The sequence below is a fragment of the Eublepharis macularius genome, chromosome 8 (genome assembly GCF_028583425.1).
Source record: "Eublepharis macularius isolate TG4126 chromosome 8, MPM_Emac_v1.0, whole genome shotgun sequence".
NCBI lineage: Eukaryota > Metazoa > Chordata > Lepidosauria > Squamata > Eublepharidae > Eublepharis > Eublepharis macularius.
The window spans coordinates 104,117,759-104,134,814 of record NC_072797.1 but is presented as its reverse complement, the minus strand read 5'-3'; the positions used below and the strand labels follow the sequence as shown (position 1 = coordinate 104,134,814).

The 17,056-nt window shown below is 42.0% G+C and overlaps 1 protein-coding gene across 2 annotated transcripts in view; it reads right to left on the bottom strand.

The window, feature by feature from the left end:
- Positions 1-17,056, bottom strand: part of UHRF2 (ubiquitin like with PHD and ring finger domains 2) — a 122,498-nt gene that overhangs the window by 81,085 nt on the left and 24,357 nt on the right. For both annotated transcript variants that reach the window (XM_054986518.1, XM_054986517.1), the window contains exon 2: positions 9,382-9,633. In XM_054986518.1, coding sequence (XP_054842493.1) covers positions 9,382-9,633 — 252 coding nt within the window. The remainder of the gene's footprint in view (positions 1-9,381; positions 9,634-17,056) is intronic.

Sequence of the window (17,056 nt, the reverse complement as noted above, 5' to 3'; positions counted from 1 at the left end):
TATCCTAACTGAATCACATGGAAGTAAAATTTACTTATTTCAACAGCAATTATTTGTTTATGACTGCAGCATTAAGTTACAAAATTGGTGAAAACTGATTGCAAATATGGCTATACTTAGTATCTTTCAATTATAAACAATAACATCTTTGGGAAATTTGAATTAACACAAGTGCTCCTGTAAAAATCAGTCCTAACAGAAACACAATACAGTCATTCTTTCTGTTTCCTGAACATTAAAATATAAAATTGTGAATGTAATAGAGTCATACTAATTAATCACATGAGGTTGGATTTTATGAACCATGAATAGAAAGAAATCAATGAATGGATCTTTCCATTCCCCATGCAGCTCCCTACATAACCGCTCCATAGGTTCAGGAGCCCTCAAGAACAGAGTTGGATACGGCGCAGGGGCTGATGTAAGAAAGAAAAAAAATCAGCAGAAATCATCCCCTCCCCTTGCATGAGCACTTACTCCATTTGCAGAAGCTCAAGAGGGGAGGGGGTGATTTCTGCTGATTTCTCCTCAGGCTGTAGTGCTTACTGATGCTGCATCCCATCTGTTCCCAATGGTCCTCAAACCTACAGGAGCAGCTTTACAGGGACTGCAGAAGTCTGGAAGAGGAAGGGAGAGAAGAGGAGAGATCTGTTCCATGAACACCTTGCACTCATGGGCCTTGATCTAACCAAACAATTCCTCCAACAAATGGTATTTCTGTCAGCGCCGGATCCAGGGTTGCCCACGCCCGGGGCAACCCTTGGCTTACTGTCTCACGCGCGCAGCGTGCACACGCTCCCCGTGCTGCATGATGACGTCACTTTGGTGACGTCAACACGCAGGGCGGACGGAGGCAGCATGTGGGGCTGAGAAGCTGCCCGCCCCATCCGCCTCCCCACAGGCGAATGGCTGGGGCAGCCTCGCAGCCCCCCGCGCTGCTTTCGCCTGCTTTGCAGGACAGGGGGCAGCTGGCTTGCCGGGCACCCCCTGCCCTCCAAGGCAGGCAAGAGGCAGCGCGGCTCCCCGCGCTGCTTTTGCCTGTGCCGCAGTACAGGTGGCAGCCGGCTTGCCGGGCACCCCCTGCCCTCCAGGGCAGGAAAAAGCAGCATGGGGGGCTGCGAGGCTGCCCGCGGCATTCGCCTCCCCGCAGGACAGGGGGCGGCCGGCTTGCTGTGCACCCCCTGCCCTGCAGGGCAGGCAAAAGGCAGCGTGGGGGTTGCGAGGCTGCCCGCACTGCCGCCTGTGCGCTCTGGCAGCTGGGAGCTGCTCCCAGCGCCCCCTCCCTGGCAGCGCCGGGGGCAGACTACCCCCCCTGCCCCCCTGTAGATCCGGCCCTGATTTCTGTTTATGGAACATAGAACTCAAACCCACTTTGCTCCCACCATGCTGTTCTCCTGAGAGTGCCCTGAACATAATTTCTTGGCCCAGGGACAAAACTGGGGGTTGGGGGAGAGGTTCAGAAGGCTACAGCAGGAAGATGACAGTGCAAAGTCTAAAGAAAACTGAAGAGAAAAATAAACTCTCACATTAATACAGCTCTGACCATATTATTTATTGTACGTTTTTAATCCTATACTATCAGCCAACCTGGCTCTTAAAGTGGCATATAATAAAAATTCAAGTTTTTAAGTGGGAGATATGTACTTTTACTACTGTCAAGGAAGTCATTTTTCTCACAAGTAAAAAAATCCTAAAGCACTCAATAAGATATTTAAAAACTTACAAACAATGGAACCATTAAAAATCAAACATACAAAAATTATGAAGTATACAGTAAGAGCAGATACCAAAATATTCCAAAGAGTAAATAGCATAAATTAATCAGAAGGTAGCATTAATAAATTAAAAGGTGTAAAAGCAGGGAATTTTTTAAAATAAGCCAACAATGATGACTCAGACAAATATCAGAGGAAAAGATACAGCTTGATCAGGTAGCAAACTCTTAAAAACTCACTGCCAAGTAACTGAAATTACAAAAGGGCATTCCAAAATGGGGTGTCATAGTCCAAGAAGCCTGCCCCTTGTAGCTATTCTCTTATCTTCAGAAAACAGGGGGAGATAGAACAGGGCCTCTTACAAAAATACCAATTAACCAGAAGGTTCGGAGGGCTTTAAAAGTAAAACAGAGTTGCACTTACATGTAACTGCTATTCATCGAGAGGTCTTCTGCGTAGGCACACGTATATTATTTTAATTTTTGGATCATTTATAGTTTTAAACTGTATGAATCATCTGATGTAATTTTAAATTTGCGTGCAAATTGTGATCCACCCTAAGCCTGCTGGCATGGGGAGGGCGGAATATAAATCTAATAAATTAAATTGGGACCACTCAGGCCAGCCACAAAGAAGATTTCCACAGCTTTCTAGAAGACTAGGAGTTCCCCTCCTCCTTTTGGCACTTTCCCACCAAAAACTTCAAATGACCAGGAGGAGGGATGCTCAGTTCCCTACTTCCCTCAGTTTTCTCCATGCTGCCGTTGGAGACCTCCCCCCACAAGAAACTAAGATTCCAGAGAGTTCATAGTGGGGCAGGAAGGAGGTATGTCTGCCTGCACACAAGACCACTCAATGAACAACCGTTACAGCTAAGCGCAACCTGTTTCCATCTTCGTGGCTTCTGTGCAGTTCCACATTGGAGTAGCAAGCTCACTTATTGAAGGAAGTCGGCGTGAAGCTCTCAAAGTAAGAGATTATGGAGGACCGCCTTCCCAACAGATGCTTAGTATCTCATTGACATTCACCCAGAGGTGCTTCTAAAGACACAGTGTCCCTGACAAAGCACAAGCAAGAACGCAGCACGGAAAAAACAGCACTCTAGTGAAGAGAGCCATACCAGGTAATGGGCACTGAACAGTCATGCACTCAAGGGAGAGTGTTATAGCCTCTACAAACCCACAAAGGAAGGGTTGTTTGAGGATACTGCCAGGTCTCTCTTGAAGCCTGAATGACTAATACAGCCTATAGCAGTGATGGCGAACCTTTTTGAGCCCGAGTGCCAAACTGCAACACAAAACCAACTTATTTATTTCAAAGTGCCAGCACTGCAATTAAACCTGAATACTGAGGTTTTAGTTAAGAAAAAACAACTCATACAGTTGTCCCAACTAATTAACATCTCTCTCTCTCTCTCCCTCGCTCAAGAGCCACAACTGAAAGTAAAGCAAGTTAAATCAAAGCAGCTTACTCTTCTTCAGAAAGCCAGCCCCAGCAGCCTCGCTGCTGCCTCCACTTCCTGCTGCTAAAGAGACGGGCAGCAGGGAGGCAGCCTTGAGGAAAAAGAATCATGTCGGCAGGGCCAAAACCCATGTGATCTCTGCTCAGAGCTACTGGAATGCCATTGCAGGCATTCCCCCTCCAAATGAGCCCTGGACCTAGTGATCAGCGACTTGGCTCGCGTGCTCACAGAGAGGGTTCTGCATTCCAGCAGTCTAGCTCCAGATGAAAACAACAGACTGGTCACATACACTACAGTTATAGGATGTGAAGCACACAGATATCTGAAGGAGTACGCTTCAGGAGCGTTCCCCCTCCAAATGAGCCCTGGACCTAGTGATCGGCAACTTGGCTCGCGTGCCCACAGAGAGGGCTCTGCATGCCAGCAGTCTAGCTCCAGATGAAAACAACAGACTGGTCACATACACTGCAATTATAGGATGTGAAGCACACAGATATCTGAAGGAGTAAGCTGAACTCACAAACGCTCATAGAAAATAAATGTTAGTCCTTAGGGAGCTGCTGGGCTTTTATCTTATTCTACAACAATAAAATCTGCTATTGGAGATGTTCAATGGCCTCAATTTATAATACTTTGGCCAATATTCTTTATGCCCAAGGATGGGGTCAAAACATGTTTCATATTCCCTTCAAAGGAGATGGTTAAAGGATCCTAATGACTTATTGATTAGCAACTTAAAAGAAAAAAACTGCAGCAGTGGAATTCTGTTTCCCACATAGGCTAACAGCTTACAGCATTCACAATCTACGGTGACTGAATTAGAGATGAAGTGCTATTTAATAAGCAGGCCATCAACAACAATAATGATGACCACTGGAATGAAGTATAAATTTGCTAAAAGATTTCAGCAGGGGCCCTAACAGCAGCCATTTCAATGAAAGTTTGTGTGTCAAGGACTTCTTGCCCTGGGGCACCCTTTCTGAGAAGAAACATAAAATGTCCTTTGAAAAGATGGGTGTTGATTTATCTAAACCACACCTTGCAACATCAATGGGGACTTAAAGTGGCTATAACATTTTATTCCTTTCCATTCCATCCACACAACAACTCTGCAAAGCAAGCCAGGCTGAAAGAATGCAGCAGGCCCAAGGCAACAGGCAAGACTTTCAGGTAGAATAGTATTTGGATTTGGATTTCCCAGATCCTAGCCCAGTGCTCTAAACACTACGCAAAACTGGCTTTTGTTAGAAATGGCATGATACAGGAATGACCCCAGAAACAGGAAGAACACAACTGTAACAAGAACTCTTTCCTAGTAGTAAGAACTCTTTCCTCACACACGATGACATATCCTTGGGAGATTACATCGAGGGTCCATATGTCTGATTTTGACTCTTTCCACACTTGTTGAAACAGCTGTAGTCTCCCCCTCCCACTGGGGCCCGATCTGAGTCAGGACTTTGGAGCTTTGGGGTCAAAGTCCTGTCTCTCCCCTGTGTTGTGGGTGTTTGTAGGATCTAGAGCCAAAGGAGCCCTTTTTGTGACCAGACTTGGACAGGTTCCAAAAGGATCTTTTATTTTCTTGGCAGTACCTGGGCAGCGTGAGTTGGGAACGAAAAGGCTGTGTACTATATAGACGTCTGTCCTTTTGAGGGTCTTTGGTAGTGCTTTTTTCTTATCACGAGTTTTGACCAAGACTTTATCCAAGGCGGCGCTGAAGAGTTTGTCACCCTGGAAGGAATAGGCCATAAGGATAAACTTGAGTGGAGATCTGCTAGCCAGGCTCTTAGCCACAGAAGCCTTCTAGCTGCGGTTGTGGATGCTATGGCTCTGGAGGAGGAGGTCAATGCGTCCAATGTGGCATCTGCGGTGAAGGTGTTAGCCTTCAAAACTCTATTGGCTCCTTCTAACAGGCGTCTACGATTTCCTGGCAAGAGTTGCATTAACTTACGAGTCCAAACCACTGCTGCTCTGGAAACAATGAAGACAGAAGATGCCGCACTGATTGCCATGGCTGAGGCTGCATGTGCCTGTCTGAGGGCGGTCTCTGCTTTTCTGTCTAGATTATCTTTAACAGAGCCTTGACCGTCCTCTGCCAGCAGGCCAGCGGACTGCAGGGCTGCAATAGGCACATCAATCTTAGGTACCTGCAAGAACTCATTGGTATAAGATGGTAATGCATATAGTTTCTTGACTGAACTAGAATATTGTTTGGTGGCTGCTGGGGCTGCCCATTCCGCCTTCAACTGTCTTTCAAAATACTCAGGAAAAGGAAAGGCCCTTTCTGGGGTGCTAGCCCTCGGGAAAAACTCCCTGCACCCTTTGGGTCTGGAGGCTCCCTTATCTGATTTGGGGTCCTCCTCTCCCCCTTTCAGAGTCTCCTGAAGCTCTAATGGTGCCTGGGTTTTTGAGAGCAAATAATGGTAGTCGTCTGTCTTGAACAGTCTATTGGACTGTTCTGGGATGGCCATCACTTCCTCCTCCTCCGCGGAGACAAACTCTCCTTCCTCCCTGTCCTCGCTGTCTGAGGATGTCTCTCCTTCCCAGTAATGCCTGCTGATCTTGGAACTAACTGGGGCTGACTTCTGAGCAGCTTTGGTGGGCCAGTGAGCCTCTGTATGGCTCTGCTTGTTGGGGGAGGAGGGGGGAATGGAAGACTGCTCACTAGATGCTCTAGAGGCAGGTTGACAGAACTTCATAATCTCTTCCCTCATTGTCTGTCTCAGAAGGGAGAAGAATTCCCCTTTCTGTAACTGCCCAAGGTCGCCAGGTACGTTACCTGCCCTTGCTTCGCTGTTTTCAGCAGGAAGCAGAGTCCAAACAGCGTGGGAAGGGTCCTATGTGCTGTCTCCCAGCAGGAGGGTGGCAAGCACGTCTTTTGGAGACATGTGGATCTTAGCACAAGTGCCACTGCCGTTACCCACCTTTTCCACGGCTTTTCTTTTGGCACCTTTCTCAACCTCCTGGCAGAAACTGATCCTGACTCCTGGAGTCTTCTGCGATGTTTCTTAGGAGAAGTACTTGGTTTGGAAGCTGGAAAGGCAGGACGATACCGTGGGGATCGATCAGTTCTTCTGTCAGGGCTGCTGCTGTCGAAGCCTCCTCCTCGGCATTCATAAAACTCCCCTCGGAATCTCTTGATTCCATATTGCTTTTGTTCCAGTGATCGATGCAAAGAAGGAGAGAGAAGGGTGTAGTGAGGTTGAAAGGAATAAGAAAGCAGAGTTGTGAAAGAAGTAGTAAGGAAGAAAGAAAGAAGAAGTAATCTAAGCGAGAAACTGAAAACAAGGAAGGAAGGAAGGAAGGGAAGGGCAGAGGAATCTGCCTAAACTGCTCTCCCTGGAAGCAGGAAAGAACTGGTGAAAAGGGGTGTTCCAGGCGCCTACAGGAAAGAGGAAGAAAAATCAACTTCCTGCCTCCCTGTTTGTTTCATGTTTTATGTTAGTCCCATGATACTAAAATCTGGGGCAGTTCCAGTCTAGGTTTTACTCATGTCTGTATAAACTGGATGAAGGACTGCTACGGAAGACCTTTGCAAGACCTTGTGTTGTTTTTTTGTTTCTGCTTAATAAAATTACTCTGTGTTGATTAAAAGAAACCCTCTGGACATTCATAAATGACTGCTGAATCTCACAGCAATGAGACTGAGAACCCTGGGGAGAGGCAGCACAACTCCCTGGCAGGAAAAAGGGAGGGTGGGCATACATCGGGTCCATGGGGTCTTGAAGGCTCCAGCCTAGTCACTGCTTTCTTGAAGAGGTTGTTAATTCAAAGTTGACAAATCCAAGTGCTTGAAGTGTGGTTAGATTCACCCACCTCAGGGTTACAATGCATTACAAGGGACACCGTAACCTGCCTCCTTGCCTAAGAATCTCCCTGAGACAACTCTGGCTGCTTCTTCCCCCTTGCCCACATTGGCTTGAGTTTCCCCTCTACTTCTACTTCTGCTCCTCTGCCCTCTCCCTCCAGCCAGCCTCCTCCCATTTCTCCCTCTTTATAGCCCCAACTCCACACCTGGTACTTGAGTTAAGCTCCATTTTTCTTAGCCAGCCACCTAGAATGATCTATTGGCGAGAGGGTAAAAAGTTGGCTGGATGGCTCTGCTGTAAATTAGGCAAGATGGACTTTTGCAGTTCTGATCCTGTGGAACCTTGTTTAAGTTTCCATCCTTTCCCTAGCCAATAAGATATGCTGCAACTCTAAACCTGCCATCTATAGCAGATTTTGCAACAAGTTATAGCAAAACTTTTATTCCCATTAAGATCATATCTAGGTAGAAGATGCACATATTAATCTGAACTACCAAGACCAATATTTAGTTGCATGTAGTTATACTGTATTTATAATAATGTATCTTTCTGTCCCAACTAGAATACCACAAACTCCGTTCTGTAAGCTCCTAAAGCTTGGCTTTTGGTTGTAGCTACTTCTGTGTCAATGCCCCTACTCTGAGGAATGAGTAGAAAAGTGAACAAGAGAGAGGGTTCACAACAACTAGATCTGGCTAACAAGACACATGGAAGGACCTCAAAGGCCCATAGCCTACTCACAGGATCACAATGAACTAGTTCAAAACCCTCAAATTAAAGCAGTAAATGGGACTGTTCTGGCACAAACAGACTGAGAGTTATGACTTGAGTTATTACACTGAACTCCAAGCCCTGGTAATAGGCTTCTAAGAACGGAACCATTAACAATGCCTGAATTCCAGCTGCAGCAGTATGTACTTCAGTATCAGCAAATTTCCATGGTAACTGAATATTAAATGAGGCATGCGAAAAGGCTTCTACATTTTCAACCAAATCAAACCAGAGCACAGGCTTGTTTGGAGTACAGTCTGAAAAACCATGCAAGAAAACTGGACTGGTATGCTTCTGAAAGGGAAAATATAGCCTATTATCAAAATAATATGGTGTCATAGAAAAAACATTCCTCTACAAAGCAGCTTCCACAGTATTTCTCATTTTTTCCAATAGCATGGTACCAAGAAAAGAAAACAAATTCTAAATGTTACAGACCATATCTTTTAAGTATTCAAAGCAACGTCATGTGCTCTACTACAATACTACTCAACTAACAGGAAAATGTTAACCAAGGACAAAATATGTACACAAAGTAAGTATGTAGTTCTCAATGAATAGCTATCCTTTTTCATAACAGTAAAGTTCTCAATGTTATTATAATAAATCAACCAACTAAAAAAATGACTTATCAGAGTAATAACACATTATCAAATTTACAAAACACAACATCACAAGTAAAGTTCTTACTCAATTTTACTATAACAGTTAATAAATGATGACCAGCTATTATTATTATTATTATTATTATTATTATTATTATTATTATTATTATTATTATTATGCTGTCAAGACCCTTCTAAGTATTATCCATGGCTGACCAAGCTTAGCTTCCAAGCTCTGGTAAGCTCAAGTTAAACTGGGCTATTCAGGCTACTGCTAGAAATAAAGGTACTCCTAAATACCTCTCATAATTTGGGGATTTTAAGCATTACATCTACATCCTTATCTTCCTATAGACATTATTAAGCCTTCAAAAGTGAGACAGGATTCCAAAACCCTTCAGTTCTACAGAACAGGAAAATCTAGAGGCCTTTGCTATTGGGAGTGGGCCAGACATTTTGTGCTCCCTGTTGAAAAGTGAATTTCTCCCACCACAGTAGAAGCAATCTTAACCAAAGCTAGGACTAAGTCACCAAAATTCATCTTAACCCAGAATATGAAATCAGGTTCATAATACGGCTTCAAATTCTGGTTAAATGGAAATGCTGGTTAGTCCTAACTGCATATAATGCCATTGTAACAGCTTAATATATACCTTCAGGTGGAACAAAGAAAAATCTCGTGCTACAGAAAGAAGGGCGGGGGGTAAATCACTATCTCCACAAACTGTTTTTGTTTGCATTGCAATCAGCGTTCGTTTGTACCAACTCTTAGATGATGCCACAGGATGCAGGAGAAAAAGGGCTGGCATCTTACTAATTTCACCTAACCACTTAACTTGCAAATAAAGCCTAAAGCCCTTACAGTGTATTTTTCTGTATGGTACAAAGCTTTCACTTAGATATTCACCAAACACACAAATCTCAATTTTTTAAAATAAGTCAGCCTTCTCACATTGGTCACATACCTAAACAGTGATGAGCCTCGAGATATAGTCCAAGATTTTTGGGGGAAAAATTACCTTATATCGTCCAATGCCAGGATCAATAAGAAATGAGCGGGCTGATGTAGAAGGCTGACTGGATGATCTAGATGATCCACTGTTTGCACCTTGCTTGACTTTGTTCTTACAGTTGGCAACTCCACGGGGAACAGCCTTTCCATCTTTATTAGTTAATGGAGTAGCAAACGCATCAGACTCTGAGCGTATCAAAAGCTGTACTATATCATTCAGTCCAACATTATAATCAAATAAGGTATGTCCATCTTCAAGCTGTCAAAAAAAGAGTAAAAGTTATTTTAAAAATCTTTGTCTTGCAAATAAAATGAACTGTATGTCACTAAAAAATTGCCATGCAAAAGTTTCCAAAGAAACATAAGCACAAGAAAAATAGTCACTAGCACAGTTCTGCAAGCATGTGTTAAAATATGTACAAGAATTCATGCATGGCTAACAAGTACTATAGTAGGTCTTATAGTGCTTGTGAAAGAGTTTGTGAAAGCCACTGCGCAAGCAGAAGTACATCTTTTGATTTAGTTCCAATTTTCTTCCATAATGTTCTAGTGTGAGATATAAAACAATCCTTCCATGAACATAAGCTGCTTTGTGCCCAAGGATATAACATAACTTACGTTTGGATACAACCAAAGGTAAATTAATCCATATTAGAAAAATGCAACTCAACAAACCATATTATTTACATCACACCAATTTCAAGTACAAAGTTATTCATTTAGTGTTAAAATACCAAGCCAATTTATTTTCTAAAAAAAGTCAAAACCCATTCTGTACAAGACTGTGGAGTGCATCCAACTACACATGGATTTCGTGGAGTGGAACTTTCCTGCTTCCTCATCCCACTGTAGTCTACTTAATCCTCTGAGATCTTGCTCTTGGTGGTCAGCAGACCATCAGGGAAACCACCAAAGGCACAGCCAGGATCTGCAGAAGAATGGGAAAACAGCTGCCCCTTCTTCTAAAAATTTAAGTCTTCAGAACTAAATGGATCCCTAAGCAGAGTTATATCCTTCTAAATCCATTGACGTCCATGGGCTTAGAACAGGGGTCCCCACTGTGGAGCCCATAGGCACAATTGTGCCCACCGACATCTTTTCTGGTGCCCACTGAGTGTTTTTAGAAAGTGGGTGGAGCCAGGTGAGGTTTTTACAAAGCATGACTTCTGATTGACCACTGAAGTACTGATTGGCTGTCAAGACTTTAAAAAACATTTCTTTGGCAGAATCGGCTTCCAAAGCACAAGGATCTTCACTGTGTGACTGAAGGTAAGCTGTAGCAGCCATATTCTTGCTCTACCTACCACAGTGTGTCAGAATTCCAGATGTGCCTGCAGGTCCAAAAAAGTTGAGGAGCCCTGGCTTAGAAGGATGTAAGTTTTTTAAGGATTACACTGTAAATACTCTTACTCTGTTTCCTAAAGTGTGGAAAAGAACATATTTATATTCAGAAGTTATATGTTAAAAACAAAAGAATTGCACTCCTTACACATTCCTGGATCTATGGCCAACTATCTCAAAATAACTTTACAACACATATTTGTGTCATTAAATTTGTGCAAAACATACATACATACATATATATATATATCTCCTCTAAACAGTTCCAGTTTTATCACTTATTCTGAAAGCAACTTATCTTTAATTTTAAATCTTTTTAGAAGTATGACCTATATAATAAACAAAATGTGTAGTCTTTAGGTGTCAAGCTTTACACTTATTACCCAAGTGTCTATTTGCACTCTTAGGCTACAATCCAGCACAAACGCAGGTTTAATCTTTTGAGTCTAATGTTGTAATCCTTCTGACTCTGATACCTGCAGAGTTTTTTCGAAATCAAAGATAAATGTCAAATCAAACATACAAATAATGGAAGCCAAAAGTCCTGTTATTCTTGTATGGACAGGATTCTAATCCAGTGGACCATCTTGTTTTTGGACAACTAAGTCACATTACTCTCCTCAGTTTTAAAAGTTGTGTGTCAGCTGGCATTGTGATTAAAAAATAAAACAAAAAAGTTCAAAACTTCTTTGAGCACAGAACTAACAGCATAACCCTAAAGAGAGTTACATTCTTCTAAGCCCACAGAACCAATGGTTTAGAAAGGACTACCTCTACTTTGGGCTGCACTACAATTGTATGTTTCTAAGGACCTCAGTTGCAACCTTGCAAAAGAAGTGAAAACATCATACCAATTAAGTCATGACCTGAGCAACTAAAGCAATAATCTTGTAATGCCATGCACGCTACCGGAGAAGAAATTCCACTGAACTAATTGTGATTCCTTCTGATTATGCACAGGATAAAAGTATCCAACAAAGACAGTGAGGGAAAAATATGACAGTATAACTTACAGGGACCAATATATTTTAACAAATATAAGCTGGTGATTCAACATGAGAGCTGACTTAATAAAGAAAGTCACAGCTTTCAACTTGCAAGACCTGAGCATGGCTGTTAATGATAGGATGTTTTGGAAGTCATTAATTCATAGGGTTCCCATAAATTGGAAGTGATTTAATGACACAAAGCACACACCCTCTAAGCTACATTATTTCAATATACCAATCAACAGGATACACATCTTGTTCAAGGGCAGCTGTTCATCAAATCCAAAGCACAGATCAGATCCCATCCAACAGACGAACATGCATGCAGATACATAAACACACACACATGCTTCTCTTGCTTTCCTCAACTCAGCCCTACAGTGCAATCCAACGTAGAGTTACTCTAGTCTTAGTTCACTGGTTTCAATGGGCTTGGATTAGAGTTAAGTCTGCACAGGACTGCTCTGTTAGTCATTCTTTCCTTTTGGTAACCTTGGCCCAGTGGCCTTTTTTCCAACCCACAATATTACTCTGCTTCTGAATGCAAGGGAACAATTCCATCAATTAACTAAACGAGGACAAAAAGCAGACAACTAAACCACACTGTTTACTTTCATTTAAGAAAAGTACTGGCTATATAATGTATACTAACACCCCCCCCTCCCCTGTACTAGCCTGTACCAGGCTAAGACACTGCAATTCAGATGTCTTGTGCCTGGATCCTACAGTGCAAGGTATTTGTAGAAGCAGATTCTATTCCTTCTTTCACTTACCTCAGAAGACTCTAATGAAAAGCCAGTTTCAGAGATCATGGGAAGAGACATGAAAAACTGGAAACATCGAGGAAAAAACTGTTTCCCTTCCCAAGGTCTTCTCGTTTTTTCCCAGTGGAAAAATTAGACATTTGGGAAAGCACTGACAATAACACCAATGACATCCTCTCGCTTTTGGAATAATAAAGTACAAGGATTTAATGTATTGTCGAAGGCTTTCACGGCCGGAGAACGATGGTTGTTGGGGGTTTTCCGGGCTGTATTGCCGTGGTCTTGGCATTGTAGTTCCTTGGCATTGTAGTTCCTGACAAGGATTTACTTTGAATATGTAGTATAAAGATTTTTATGTAAAAATCTACAAAATTAGATAATGAAAATACTGGTGTATATTGTAGGCATATACATTTATTGTTTAAATGCGACTAATTTTGTTCACAATTAATTTATTCTAATATGTATCATACTGTTCAAGATTTCAATCTTATTAAGGCTAATTCTATATCCAAATGCATTGCTTGTATTGTTACAGCAATTGTTTCGATCTCAATGACAGTTTCTATCTCAATGTCACTTTCTTTACTACAAAATTTGTGTTTTCAATATTTCTTTTTTCCTACCTGACATAAGTTAGCACAGGGGGTGCATCAGTTCACAATGCATACTCCTACACTCTCAACCCCACCCCTGCCCCATAGTGTTGGATGTATTTGCTGTTTTGTTTGTAGAAAACTCTGCTTTTGTAAGCAATTACACCCTTATACTGATATCAATGAATGTATAAGAGTATAACTCTGTTTAAGATAGCATTATGAGGTATTCAGGGAGCAATCCTAAGCAGGTCTATTTCATTCAATTGAGGTTAACTTCCAAGAAAGTGGTCTTAGGTTTGTATTGTAAACTGCTTTGAGTTAGAGTTCTTTGAGGGAGTGAACAAACAAGTGGACAAGGGAGACCCGATAGATATTGTTTATCTTGACTTCCAGAAAGCTTTTGACAAAGTTCCTCATCAAAGGCTCCTAAGTAAGCTCAGTAGCTATGGGATAAAGGGCCAAGTCCTCTTGTGGATCGAAAACTGGCTAATTAATAGGAAACAGAGAGTGAGTATAAACGGGCACTTCTCACAGTGGAGGGTGGTGAGCAGTGGGGTGCCACAGGGGTCGGTATTGGGTCCAATGCTTTTTAACTTGTTTATTAATGATTTGGAATTGGGATTAAGCAGTGAAGTGGCTAAATTTGCAGATGACACGAAATTGTTCAGGGTGGTGAAAGCCAGAGAGGATTGTGAGGCACTCCAAAGGGATCTGTCGAGGCTAGAAGAGTGGGCATCCATGTGGCAAATGAGGTTCAATGTAGCCAAGTGCAAAGTAATGCACATTGGAACCAAAAATCCAAAATATAAATACAAGTTGATGGGGTCTGAACTGGCGGAGACTGACCAAGAGAGAGATCTTGGAGTCATGATAGATAACTCACTAAAAACATCAGCACAGTGTGCGACTGCCATAAAAAAAGCTAATGCTATGCTAGGGGTTATTAGGAAAGGGATTGAAAACAAATCAGCCGGTATCATAATGCCTCTGTATAAATCGATGGTGAGGCCTCATTTGGAGTACTGTGTACAGTTCTGGTCGCCACACCTTAAAAAAGATATCATAGCACTGGAAAAAGTACAGAGAAGGGCAACTAAAATGATTAAAGGGTTGGAACACTTTCCCTATGAGGAAAGATTGAGGCGCTTGGGGCTCTTTAGCCTGGAGAAAAGACGACTGAGGGGAGACATGATAGAGGTTTACAAGATAATGCACGGGTTAGAGAAGGTAGAGAAAGATGTGTTTTTCTCCCTTTCTCACAATACAAGAACTCGTGGGCACTCTATGAAATTACTGAGCAGTCGGGTTAGAACAGATAGAAGAAAATACTACTTTACACAAAGGGTGATAAACACATGGAATTCGTTGCCACAGGAGGTGGTGGCAGCTACAAGCATTGCCAGCTTCAAGAGGGGACTGGACAAATATATGGAGCAGAGGTCCATCAGTGGCTATTAGCCACAGGAGATAGATGGTATTCTCTTTGTGGGGAGGTGGTGCTCTGTTGTCTTGGTGCTGGAAGGAAGGCAGTGGGAGGGCATCTGGTGTCCTGGCCTCACTGACAGTCCTTTAGATGGCACTGGATTTCTAGCCACTGTGTGTGACAGAATGTTGGACTGGATGGGCCACTGGCCTGATCCAACATGGCTTTGCTTATGTTCTTATGTTCTTAATGAGGAAAAGATGTATGGCAATTTTTAATGCTAATTAAATAATACATTTTATGTTGCTGAGTAATAAAATGAGTTTAAGCTTGATAAGAAAGTAAATAGTGCAGTTTTGCCCCTTCCTCCAATGGATACTCACCCTGAATCCCCCCCCCCCAAGACTTCAAAGTTTCAAGAAATGTTTTTTCTCAGTCACAGGAACCCCATGAACAAAATATCTCATTGGATGGGAGCTTCCCAATTCTTTTTTACTGCAAAATTCGTGCAAGGGAAGAATGCCCTTCCCTTGTTGCAGCCTACATGTCCTCATGCCATTCTCTGGCCATGAGATCCACAATAACCTCAAATCTGGCTTTTCAGGGGTATTATGGACCTGCTGAGGGAAAGTGGAAGACACACTCCTACAGGCACAGTCTGCCCCTGGTTTCCAGGATTCAATCCTCTATAAATCTGTCTATATAACACATCTGATTGCAGCACAAATGTTCTAGAAACTGACTAAATGAGAAACCTAAACAGAAAGGTCCATCATGATATAGAGCCATTTTAATATTATGAAAGCATTTTACTAATTAGGTTAATGGCAATAAATAAATATCTGTTCCACATTATTAATGAGGCTCTTCTCACCTTCACAGTAAAACTCATGAAAACCATAAGTAAAAATCCTATCAATAACTAATAACCCCCCAAAAAACTTACGTCAGGGTTATATTTCTATTCCACTGTACCCTGGGCAGAAAAAGTCCCACAAAACTGTTTTTGCTTGTTGTGGCAGAAATTGTAGTGTTTCATAGTACTAAAAACATCCAGAACTTGAGAACAAGCTGACATGAAACAGAATGTTTCTTTTTTTATTACAGAAGAAAACTAAGTGGTAACTGGTTGTACTTCATACAAGTGACAATGTTCTAAGAAGAAAAATACTAGAGTGACTATTCTCTGCATGCTGCTCAAAAAGTATGACTAAGACATGGAATATATCCCAAAGATATTGGGAGGGCTTGAGCAGGCATCCCCATTATTTCAGCCTTCATTTCTTTAATATTATTTATTCTAAACTTTCAAGAGAAGGCAGGATTGTGGCTTGAACAGAGTTAGTTAATCACTGTCAGATCTGTTCAGATTAATCAATAAACACACGAAAAAAATCGAGAAAACTGGATACTGCTATAATAACTGCCCTAGCCAGGCTCCTCTATCCACTGGAATCAAAAGTCTAGAATAAAAGGAATGTTCCTGCCAAGCAGTCACAAAGGGGAAACATATATACTGTGAGACACTCACCATTGTTTTAATTGCATACGAATAACCAAAACTGAAGAGACAAATTCTGCATGGTCAATCATTTGCCCTTTGTAGTAATCAACTTTCCTCTTCACAATTTTACATACTTGTATTTAAACAAGTCAGCATCCTGAACAAGAGACTGGCACTCAAGTGCAATATGTTTACCTAACTACAAGAACAAATGGAGAAAAGTTCAGTTGTTCTTGATTCCCTATCAGTCATCCTCCCAGAAGTGCTTCAGATCCTCCTGCAAAGTAAAGCACCACTAGGAGAAAACACAGAGAGCGCTAACATAGTACAGTGGTTAAAATGTCAAATTAGGGATTGGTGAGATGCAAGAACAAAGCCCCTAGTCATCCATATAGCTCTTAAGTATCCTAAAACCAGCCCTTCTACTTCTTATATTTGCCAGCAAGCAGCAAACACCAGCGCCCCACCCCCTCTACAAACAAGCACATTATGGCTGCAAATTTAAGAGCACTCACCTGGGAATAAACCCCACTGAATATAATGGAATTTATTTCTACACAGATTTACTTAGGATTGCTCCCTACAACAACCATTACCTTTTTACAATTCTTAGATACTTAAATTGTTTTGTCAATTTGATTGTTAGCCACAATAAGCCTATCAATTAGCCTATCATACACAGGGAGGTGGAAGGTAGGAGAGTGACAAACTAAGTACAAAACACATTTCTCAAACATACATTCCAAGCTAATCCCCCTCCCACATTCTTACCTTTCAGCACAACTGGACATATGACAGGCAGACATTTTGATGTGAGGGCTAGAAATGTGCCCAATAGTCAAACTACAATATGGGATTTACAAAAAGAAGTAACAGCTTATCCAGCCTGATGGGCCAATAATTACAAAATACATTGGTGTTCAACTCATGGCTCATGAACCTCAAGTGTCGTAATGAGCCCCTACAGAGTCGCCACCTTTCTTTTAAAGGAAGGATTTGCAGTCTACATATGCACACTAGGTACAGATAAAAAAAAAGAAGTACCCCTCGGGCAAAGGCAAA